This window comes from Saimiri boliviensis, chromosome 1 (genome assembly GCF_048565385.1).
Source record: "Saimiri boliviensis isolate mSaiBol1 chromosome 1, mSaiBol1.pri, whole genome shotgun sequence".
NCBI lineage: Eukaryota > Metazoa > Chordata > Mammalia > Primates > Cebidae > Saimiri > Saimiri boliviensis.
Genome location: NC_133449.1, coordinates 176,298,306 through 176,310,208, shown reverse-complemented (window position 1 = coordinate 176,310,208; position 11,903 = coordinate 176,298,306). Strand labels below are relative to the sequence as shown.

At 48.8% G+C, this 11,903-nt stretch overlaps 1 protein-coding gene across 1 annotated transcript; it reads right to left on the bottom strand.

The window, feature by feature from the left end:
• Positions 1-4,492: 4,492 nt before the first annotated feature.
• Positions 4,493-4,727, bottom strand: LOC101040169 (short transmembrane mitochondrial protein 1). Its single transcript, XM_010342006.1, is given in 2 exon segments — positions 4,493-4,555; positions 4,557-4,727. Coding segments are annotated over 2 exon segments (234 nt in total).
• Positions 4,728-11,903: the final 7,176 nt, after the last annotated feature.

Genomic DNA, 11,903 nt, shown 5'->3' with positions numbered 1-11,903 from the left:
TCATTACTAGTTAGCACTACTCTTGCAAATAAGCACTTAAAGTATTTCTTCTTTTAAGAAGGCCAAACATGATGGCTCACACCTGTAATCCCAGCACTTTGGGAGGCCAAGGCAGGCAGATTACTTGAGGCCAGGAGTTTGAGACCAGCCTGGCCAACATGGCGAAACCCTGTCTCTACTAAAAATATAAAAATTAGCCAGGTGTGGTGGTGTGCACCTGTAATCCCAGCTACTCAAGAGGCTGAGGCACAGGAATTGCTTGAACCCAGGAGGTGGAGGCTGCAGTGAGTGGAGATTGCACGGCTGCACCCCAGCCTGGACAATGGAGCGAGACTCCGTCTCAAAAAAAAAAAAAGGCTGGGCATGGTGGCTCACACTTGTAATCCCAGCACTTTAGGAGGCCAAGGTGGGCAGATCATGAGGTCAGGAGATTGAAACCATTGTGGCCAACATGGTGAAACCTCATCTCTACTAAAATACAAAAAAATGAACCAGGTATGGTGGCGTGCACCTGTAGTCACAGCTACTCGGGAAGCTGAGGCAGGGGAATCGCTTGAACCCAGGAGGCGGAGGTTGCAGTGAGCTGAGATCACACCACTGCATTTCATCCTGGCAGCAGAGCAAGACTCAAAGAAAAAAAAGGGATTAAACATTTATTTACCCTTAAACCTTTTTACTCTCTCAATTGCCTAGCATAATCTTTCTTCAGCTCAGCCTGGTCTGAAAATCCATTCAACAAACTCTTACTGCGCACCCACCATGTGCCAGATGCAGCCTACTCCCTCACAGAGCCTCCTCCTCAGGAGAGAGGGATCTATGAATTGGTCTCATGTGCCTGGGACCTGACTTTCCCAACTGTGACCTGCACTATTCCCATCATGCTGGGATGCCCCACAGATCATCATCAGAACTAACATGTGTCCAACCCTGTAAGAGCTTAATGCATACTCGCTCATTTAATCATCATCATAACCCTATGAGGCAGGCACTTCCCCTTGTACGGATGAGAAAACTGAGGCACAGAGAAGAGCTAGGCCTCCCTTTTGCCCTCCCAGCACCTACCCAGCCAGGGGTGGCAGCGGGTAAATTTCTCTAGGAGTCCAGTTAAAAAAAAAAAAAAAAAAAAAAAAAATTAACCCGGCTCCACAATTCAGAGCTCCACAAAAATGTAATGTGGGTTGTCTGAATGTTCCAGCCTTGGCCACAGGTCAGCTCTCCTACTAAAGCCAGAAAAGATGTAAAAGGTATTTCACGTCCGGAGAAATTCTCTGAAAAAAGACCCTTCCCTTTGGCCCTGCCCACTAATTATCAATGCCATGGGACTTTGTCCTTATTAAAGCAAGCTGCATCAGGGAGCCTGGGAGGCAGGGAGAGGTGGAGTCTATTACATGCTACAAGCTGCTTCCAGGCCCAGTCTGATCCCTTGAGGTTATGAAAGGCACAGAGAGGTGGCCGCCCAGCACACACTGCCCAGCACCTGCTCCATGCCAGAGCCTCCTTGACTGAGCAGGGCAGGGCTGGGCTGGCCTGCAGACACAGAGCCAAATCAGACCCCTGCCCTCAGAGAGGCTAGAGGTGCCCACGCATGACACATGCAAAACTGAGCTGCACACACAGACCGAGGAGGTCCACTGCAGCTGCCGTCAGGGAAGGTGAAGCGGGTGGGGCAGGATGGGGAGAGGAGAGCAGTTCAGCTGAATGGTGAGAGTTGGTGCACTGTGAGGTCCAGGGCCAGGTAGCAGCTGGGAACAGGGGCCTATTCAGAGTACTGTACAAAGCCCAGGAGGCCTGGTAGCCTTGGGGCTTGTTTAGGGACTTCCCCCCACCTCCCAGTAGCTGGGTATTCACAGAACGAGGGAAGAGAGCACATTGGGAGCAAGGATGGGTTCTGACAGGTGGAAGGCCACCCTGGGCCCAGCAGGGCTTTTAGATGCCACACAGCAAGTGTGCAAAATAGTAAGAAAGAAGGTCCATTTGTGATGTGGTCCCTCAAGCATCTATTTTTTTTTTTTAACCTTTTTTTTTTCTTCTGTTTTTGAGACAGGTTTCACTCTGTGGCCCAGGCTGGAGTACAGTGACGCCATCTCAGCTCACTGCAGCCTCCACCTCCCAGGTTCAAGTGATTCTCCTGCCTCAGCCTCTATACTAGCCGGGATTACAGACACATGCCACCATGCCCAGTTGATTTTGTTAATCTTTCTGTAGAGAACAGGCCTCACTATGTTGCCCAGGTTGATCTCCAACTCCTGTGCTCAAGGGACCCCCCGCCTCCCCTCCCAAAGTGCAAGGATTACAGGTATGAGCCACCACACCTGCCGAGTCGCTTTCAGCAGAGGCAACTGCTGGCGAGGCCTCAAGGGCCACTGATACCCCCAACTTTCACCCCAAGAAACCCACTCCATGAGGGAGCTCAGAGGCCAGAACAGAGAATACAGACTGTTGTTGACATAAGAGGAAAAACCAGGCTTCCTGTTTGAACCTATGCAGGTACTGGAAGCTCTGAGTAATGCCGAATCTTGGCCTGCCCCACAGGCGGCCTGCGGTGGGGGCTTCTCACAGCTGCTGTCAAGAGCGACTTTCAAGCATTTGCTTACAGGGGACGTGAGGCCCGGCCAGTGAGTGCTGTGTAGAAGAACACTGCATCCATGTAGAGAGGCCACAAGATGTGTGACATCAAAGCCGGCTGAGCATCAGCCTCTCTCAGGCCGTTCACTGTGGTCAATTGCCCTCGATAAGAACCCAACATCAGAAACCAAGGATTTCTCACGTGGCTGGTGGCCACTTTCACAGTCCCCGGTGGCCTTTACTCCCACAAATCAGGCTATTTCTAGGCCCTTGAACACTAGAAATTGTCTCCTTTTGTCTGGCCTGGGGTCGAGCTAGTGAGAGATGCCATGGGGCTCGGGACTCACTCTGGGCCAGAAAAGCTGGCCTGCTCTGCATGAACGCCCTGTGGGACCGGGGGCAGGGCCCTTGCCTCTCCCAGCCCAGACCCCTGTCTGTAATGAGACATTGCAGTGGAACAAACAATGCACGCCTCCACGGAGGTGCAGCACCCGAGCGGGTTAAGTCACGGAGGCGCGGCGCCGCGAGTGGGTTAAGTCATGGAGGTGCAGCACCCGAGCGGGTTAGGTCGTGGAGGTGCGGTGCCACGAGCGGGTTAAGCATTGGGACATCAACAACATGAGTTGACATTAGCTGTGTACCTCCACCCACCAAACTGGGCTAGTGATTTATCTCATTTAAGTCTCACACCAATATTCCTGAACATGCTTCTATTCTAAAACAAACATTCGTTTATATTTTTCAACTTTATTGAGGCATAATTGAAGTTTACTGAGCTATACATACTTAAAGTGTATAACTGACAAGCATTTTTTTCCCCTAGATACTAATTTTAATTACTTTGAAACTACACTATTTTTTAAAATTTATTTATTTATTTTGAGATGGAGTCTCACTCTTGCCGAGGCTAGAGAGCAGTGGCATGATCTCGGCTCACTGCAACCTCAGTTCACTGCAACCTCCTCCTCCCAGGCTCAAGCGATCCTTCCACCTCAGCCTCCCAAGTAGCTGGGATTCCAGGTGTGCACCACTACGTCTAGCTAACTTTTCGTCTTTTTGGTAGAGACAGGATTTCACCATGTTGCCCAGGCTGGTCTCAAACTCCTGAACTCAGGCAATCTACCTGCCTCGGCCTCCCAAAGTGCTGGAATTACAGGTGTGAGCCACTGCACCCAGCCAAAACAACATAATTTAGTACCAAATGTTTAACAAGCACCTATTTAAATTGCTAAAAACTGTGAAATAAGTATTATTTGTATTTGACCGGTTATACAAAACTCCAAATTTTTCTTTTGACAAAAGGCAGTAGAAATCCCAGATTAAGAAAACGCTACTCATTAAAGTTCATGTTTACTAACCTAGCACCATAATTCCAGTCTTAGAACCTCCCACACAGCTGGAAAAGGATATAGCAAGAGGTGAGATATCAAAAACATAATGGTAGTTCTCAACTTGGGGCCCCATTTTGCTTCTTCTAAAGCAAAAAACACAGGGTTTAGCAAAGAAGAAAATCACTGAGGCTGGAGATGAAAACAAAAGCCGGCCGGGCGCGGTGGCTCAAGCCTGTAATCCCAGCACTTTGGGAGGCCGAGGCGGGTGGATCACGAGGTCGAGATCGAGACCATCCTGGTCAACAAGGTGAAACCCCGTCTCTACTAAAAATACAAAAATTAGCTGGGCATGGTTGTGCGTGCCTATAATCCCAGCTACTTAGGAGGCTGAGGCAGGAGAATTGCCTGAGCCCAGGAGGCGGAGGTTGCGGTGAGCCGAGATCGCGCCATTGCACTCCAGCCTGGGTAACAAGAGCGAAACTCCGTCTCAAAAAAAAAAAACAACAACAACAACAAAAGCCTTTGGTTGAGAAGCTAAAGGAGGCCCTCAAGAGTCGTGGAATCAGGGTATCCAGAAGGCAGTGCTGGAGTCCACCTCACGAACTAGGGGGTTTCTTTCTTCCTGACATCAAGTCCTTTTTAATTTCTTTGAGTTTTTTTAGCCAGGTTTGGTGCATCATAGCTCTGAGCCAGATACATTCCAGCCACGCTGGCCAAACTGAACCCAGGTAGGAGCTGGAGCACGATCATCAGCAGGGAGGGGAGGGGGGCATGAAGGGTGACTGCAGCTCTGCAGGCTGGTCTGAGCCACCAGTCGATAAGTCTGAACATGTTTACACCTGTGCAGCTATTACTACAATCAATATGATAGACATTTTCAGCACTCCCAACTGTTTTCTTTGTAACCCATTCCTCCTTCCTTACACTCCAATCCTCAGGCAACCACTAATCTGCTTTCTGTCAATACAGATTCCTTTACGTTTTCTAGTCTTATATAAATCAAATTATACAGTACAAACTCTCTTTTGTCTGGATTTTTTCACTCAACATAATTATTGTGAGGTTTATCCATGTTGTTGCACATACCAACAGTGAATTCCTTTTGATTGCTGAATACTACTCCATTGCATGGATATACCACAATATCTTTATCCATTCACTTATTGGTAGACATGTGGGTTGTTTCTAGCTTTGGGCTATTATAAATAAAGTTGCTATAAACATTTGTGTACAAATCTTTGTATGGACATGTTTTAATTTCCATTGGGTAAATATCTAGTAGAACGTCTGGATCATATAATAGATATATGCTGTATCTTTTCAAGGAACTGCCAAACTGTTATCCAAATTGGTTTTATATTCAGTATCAGCAATATAACTGCTTCACCTCCTTGCCAACACCTGGTATGGTCAGTTTGGGTTTAGTTTTGTTTCGTTTCTTTTTTTCGGCTATTCTAATGGATGCAGTGGTGGTACCTCATTGTGGTTTCAATCTGCATTTCCCTGATGACTAATGATGCTGAGCATCTTTTCATGTGCTTATCAGCCATGCATATATACATGTCATCAGGGAAATGGAAATTAATATTTTATGTATGTATATAAAAATATTTTTGTGAAATGTCTGTATAAATTTTAGCATCTCTGAAACTGAGACACATCTTACAGTTGATGGCTTGTCATAGGTAAACTGGCAAGGACTGCTTTTCCTTTTGTTGTATGACATAAAGTATGGTATACCTTACAATGGATGGAGATTTAGATTTATGAAATACATTAAGTCACTTGCCTTGGGTCACACAGTGATGGAAGATGGAGGGTCAAATTCTGAGCCTGTGCTTTTTATTTTTTTCTTTTTTGAGATGGAATCTTGCTCTGTCACCTAGGCTGGAGTGCGGTGGCACAATCTCGGCTCACTGCAACCTTCACCTCCTGGGTTCAAGTGATTCTCATGCCTCAGCCTCCCAAGTAGCCGGGATTACAGGCACATGCCACCAAGGCTGGCTAATTTTTATATTTTTAGTAGAGGTGGGGTTTCACCATGTAGGCCAGGCTAGTCTTGAACTCCTGGTCTCAAGTGATCCTTCTACCTCAGCCTTCCAAAGTGCTGGGATTACAGGCACAAACCACCGCGCCTGGCTGAACCCGTGCCTTTAAATGTCATGTTATCCTGCATGGTTAGAAGAATCAGGACTGAGTGTGCGGTCAGTGGAGAAAACTGCACTTCTATGCTCTAAGTGCTACGTCAGAGAGCTCTGGAATGTCCAGGCTCCAGACTTCCAGGCCTCAGTTGGCCTTAGTACCCCTCTGCACAGCAGATGTCTCCACTATGAGCCTTCAACTAGCAGGACTTACCAAGAGCAACTATGTGCTAGGCTGCAGTGTGGAACAGACAGGATGCAGTCTCTGGCATGTAGGACTCAGAGCCCAGAAAGGGAGATAAGAGAGACCCAGAGGACAGACACTTAGCAGAGGCTGGGAATACTCCAGTGAGGGAAGAATGGCTGCGGGCCTGAGCAGTCCCCTGGTGCTTTGTGTCCAGGATAAAGAAGTCAAAGTGGTATGGTGCAGAGGTTCCAGGCTTTTTAAGCCCTAAAGTTCAATCCTGGCTCCAGCCCTTATGAGCTGTGTGACCTCAGGCATGTGGCTTAACCATCTGAGCCTCGTTTTCTCCATCTGTAAAATAGGGGGCAAGGGCCGGGCGAGGTGGCTCAAGCCTGTAATCCCAGCACTTTGGGTGGCTGAGGAGGGTGGATCACGAGGTCAAGAGATCGACACCATCCTGGTCAACATGGTGAAACCCCGTCTCTACTAAAAATACAAAAAATTAGCTGGGCATGGTGGTGCGTGCCTGTAATCCCAGCTACTCAGGAGGCTGAGGCAGGAGAATTGCCTGAACCCAGGAGGTGGAAGTTGCGGTGAGCCGAGATTGTGCCATTGCACTCCAGCCTGGGTAACAAGAGCGAAACTCCGTCTCAAAAAAAAAAAAAAAATAGGGGGCAAATTATGCTATCGGGGATATTTTTATTCTAACTTTATGGATGAGAAAACAGACTTAGAGAGGAATAAATAGGAAAATGTATCTAATATAGGTACAGTGGCTCATGCCTGTAATTCCAGCACTTTAGGAGGCTGAGGTGGATGGATCACGAGGTCAGGAGTTTAAGATCAGCCTGGCCAAGATGGTGAAACCCCATCTCTGCTAAAAATTCAAAAATTAGCCAGGCGCAGTGGCAGGTGCCTATAGTCCCAGCTACTTGGGGAGTCTGAGACAGGAGAATTGCTTGAACCTGGGAGGTGGAGGCTGCAGTGAGCCAAGATCTTGCCATTACACTCCAGCCTGGGAGACAGAGTGAGACTCCATCTCAAAAAAAAAAAAAAAAAAAAAAGAAAAGAAAATGTATCAGTGTATCTGGAGCACTTGGCTCAAACACAAGGTCCTTGGGCTTTAAAGGATAGCCACGAATCGGATTGGCAGGGAGGAAGAATGAGAGGATCCCAAGAAAGGAAACCTGTGTGATCCAAGACAAGGAGTGTGGACGGAGGGGAGGTGCCAAGGTGGGAAGAGTCTGCTGGAGTAGTGATTCCAGGGCATCCTCCTCTAAAAGGCCTTTGTAGGGACCTCCAGGAGCAGCTCCTGAATCCTGCCCAGTGTCCTGTGTTGGGCCAAGAGCCGAGCAACTGGAGCTGCATGGGGTAAGGGGCCCAGAGGACCAGATACTCCAAGCCAGACCCTGAAACTGACCCGAACCTTGGTCTCAGCAGGTGTCATGGCCGTGGCGATGCTTGGCCCTCCAGGGTGGCATGGTGGGGATCCCTGTTGATGGGGCTGCCCAAAAGACAGTGGTTCAGAGGTCCCCACATGCCTATTCAGGTCCTGGCTAGTCCCCAGCCCACCGTGGTTCCCATGGCTAGCCACTTCAACACTCTGTGGCTCAGTTTCCCCATATCTCAAATGGGAATGTGAAAACATGGCAGGCCTGCCTGCCCAATCCGTAGAGCTGTGGTGGGGAGTGAATGAGCTGCTGAAAGCATGTCAGTGGGCTTCGAAAGCTAGATGTTAGGCTGATGCGGACCCAGCACAGTCCAGGGAATCACAGAGCTACGAACTGTCACACCTGGTGGGGACCCTAAAGATATTTTACTGTAACACTGGCATTTACCTGATGAAGAAATTGAAGCCAAGAGATCTGAAATAGCTCACCTAGTGTCACACAGCTAGTAAGCCGGGATTCAACTCTCAGTTTGACTAACGTAAGCCAGCTCTCACCTCTCTACCTCACAGACCTGCGATCTCTGGGGACCTTGGGCACAAAGCAAAGTGAAAAATAAAATCAAGAGCCAAGACATTCTCCCTCTCTTTTTTTTTTTAAATTATACTTTAAGTTCTGGGGTACACGTGCAGAACGTGCAGGTTTGTTACACAGGTATACACGTGCCACGGTGGTTTCTGCACCCATCAACCCGTCATCTACATTAGGTATTTCTCCTAATGCTATCCCTCCCCGATGGTCTCTCTTAAGAGACCTGGGAAGCCACTGATTTCAGTACAAAGCTCGGAGGTGTTTGAAAATGCCTGGTCTCTTCAGACACAATTATGGGGCCTCCCCCAGAAGCCTTCCTTCGGCCTCCAGACTTTTTCTGAAGTGGCTGCTCATATCCTTCTTACCTTATCTGTAATATGGGCACAGAACACCTCAGGGGTTTGCATGGGCTGCCATATTGGCCAACCTTCTCCACAGGGCCAGGCGCAGTGGCTCACGCCTATAATCCCAGCCCTTTGGAAGGCAAAGGTGGGAGAATCACTTGATAGGAGTTTGAGACCAGCCTGTGCAACATAGCATGACCCCATTTCTAAAAAAAAAAAAAAATTTAATTAGCCGAGTATGGTAGTGCACACCTATAGTCCCAACTACTCGAGGGCCTGAGGTGGGAGGATCGCTTGAGCCTGGGGAATCTGAGGTTTCTATGAGCTATGATCGGCCTGGGTGACAGAGTAAGACCCTATCTCTAAAAAAATAGAACAAAAAATAAAGCCAAGCACAGTGGCTTAAGCATATAATCCCAGCACTTTGGGAGTCCAAGGCGGGCAGATCACTTGAGGTCAGGAGTTTGAGACTAGCCTGGACAATATGGTGAAACCCTGTCTCTACTAAAAATACAGAAAAATTCAGCTGGGTGTAGTAGTGCATGCCTGTTACCCAGCCACTTGGGAGGCTGAGGCAGGAGAACTGCTTGAACCCGGAGGCAGAGGTTGCAGTGAGCCAAGACTGCACCACTGCACTCCAGCCCGGGCAACAGAGCAAGACTCCATTTCAATAATAATAATAATAATAATAATAATAACAACTTTCTTCATAGGATGGGAGATGATAGACATGAAAGTGCTTTAGAAAGAAAAAACAATCATTGCTTACACAAAGCAACACAGGGTCTATTTCTGTGATGTAATGGCTGCAAGCGTAGGCCGCCCTCGGGAGACTGCAAATGTTGATGAGCAAAGGGAAGAGCTTAAACACAACCACGGGAGATGCAGCGGCTGAAGCACCTGGAACCTGGGCGGCTCAGACATTCACAAGCTCTTAGAGACCCCGAGCCACTTAGCATCAGCTTCAGAGTCTTTTTAGTTAAGGAAAACGGATGGGCATTAACGTACAGATTCTTGACAGCTTTTGTCAAAGGAGAAACAGCTGTTTCCAGGACATTTCCTGCCATTTTCTCCTGTCCCAAGACCTCCTTCTCAACAGTGCCTGGTGCTGTTTTTCTTCTCCTCCTCCTCCTTTTTCTTGGGGTTTGGGGGATGGCACAGTCTCCAGTACAGGCAGCACAGAGGAGAATTTCACAGACTCAGCGCATTCCCATCCCACTTCTCAAAAATTCAGGTGCCTGATTTTCCCTTGTGACGTGCGTCTTAATGGTGAGCACGAGGTACAGTGAGTGGTTTTGAAGGCAGGTTCCTTATCACCAAGCGTTATCTGCGCCATCAAAGTACACTTGAAGAAAAAAGCAGTTTCAACATCAAACCTGAAGGTTTGACTGTTAAAAAGAAGAGCCAGGACAAAGCGACCACAGCTTTTATCACAAATTCATGAGGGTGGCATGCGGTGGGAATACTACATTTTGGGCCTGTTGCTGAGAATGCCTCCACGGCCTTTGAACAAAAAACAAACCATGCTATGGAAATTGCCGGTAATTGTCTTTACCTACGGTTTCAGAGGGCGCACACCAGGCCTTGCGGTTGTGGGCGCCGTTTCATGCTGGGGTTTGCGTTCCTCCTCTGTTTGGCATAAAGAGAGTGGAACAGATCAGGGCCTCAGATCTGTGTGCACCTGCGGTCGCTGCAGAAAGGGGAGGCGGATTGCCGAGATAAGGCGGCAATGGAAAGTTTCTCACCTGAAAGGTCCGGGGAAGAGCCAGGAGGCCTGTGCGCAGGGGAGACTCATCTGCCCCGGAAAAATAGGGACTGGAGAGGAAGCCAGCCCCGCAGCCCAGCCCCCTCCACCAAGGAACCCTGGCCCCACAAGTCTCACTTTCTCAAATGGTTTCTTCAACCTCAACACCCAGGGATTCCTTGCACCCACTGAAAGGCAGTATTCACCTTCATGTATCCATAGTTCTTAATAACAAAAAGAGCGGCTGGGCGCAGTAATCCCTGTAATCCCAGCACCCTGGGAGGCCGAGGTAGGTGATCACCTGAGGTCAGGAGTTCGAAACCAGCCTGGCCAACATAGTGAAACCCTGCCTCTACTAAAACTACAAAAATTAGCTGGGCATGGTGGCAGGCATCTGTAGTCCCAGGTACTCAGGAGGCTGAGGCAGGAAAATGACTTGAACCCCAGGAGGCAGAGGTTGCAGTGAACGGAGACTGTGCCATTGCACTCCAGCCTGGGTGACAGAGTGAATGAGATCCTGTCTCAAAAACACCCAAACAAAACAGCAAGCAGCTGTGACAATGAGTTGATTTCTGAGCAAGGGACCCTGTACCTAGAGCCCCAACGAGCCCCATCACAGGTCCCAGTGCTGGGTGAGGCACAGGGTAGGCCAGGTGCTACTGAAAAGGGGGCCCCCAAGGCCTTCTGAGCTTCCAATCTCTCTGACGGTCAGAGAACCCACTAGCCTGTGACTCCATCAGTCCCAAGGCAGGCCTGGGCCTGAGCCAGGCTGGGAGAAACAGCTGGAGAGGTTGACCACAGGCATGGAGGAGGCGAGGGAGAACATTCCAGGGGTGCCAGTGGGCAAAAATGAGACAGAGGAAGAAGGCAAACTGGGGAAGAAGGTCCCAGGCAATCATTCAGTGCCTCCGTTTTTGTTTCCTTTTCTTTGAGGTGGAGTCTCTGTCATCCAGGCTGGAATGCAGTGGCGCGATCTTGGCTCACTGCAACCTCCACTCCTGGATTCAAGCGATTCTCCTGCCTCAGCCTCCCGAGTACCTGGGATTACAGGCATGCACCACCACGCCTGGCTAATTTTCATATTTTTAGTAGAGACAGAGTTTTGCCATGTTGGTCTTCAAACCCCTGACCTCAGGTGATCTGCTCACCTCAGCCTCTCACAGTGCTATGATTACAGGTGTGAGTCACCGTGCCCAGGCGTCTCTGTTTTTGTTTTCTTAACCCTTTTTATTGTGAAAAGAAAAACATTCGGGAAAAGGACCTAACGCATAAATGTATAACTTACTGCATTAGGACAAAGTGAACACTCATGTAGCCCCCTCCAGGATTAAGAAATAGAACACGGCCTGTCCCCTGGAAATGTCCCTCCGGCATCGTTCCTCCTGGCACCTCACTGAAGGTTACCACTACTCCAACTTAGGGTACTCACTGGCAACATCCCAAGTTCTCCCCCTAAGCCTGCTTCTCCCCTAACGCTGTGGAACAGTTTCCCTGGTTGTGGACTCCATCACATCCATCCTTTCAGCTTTTGCTCCACACGTCATGCTGAGGATTCATCCGTGTTGTTGCCTGCAGCCATGGCTCCTTCATCATCATGGCCGCTGGCCCCCTTGCC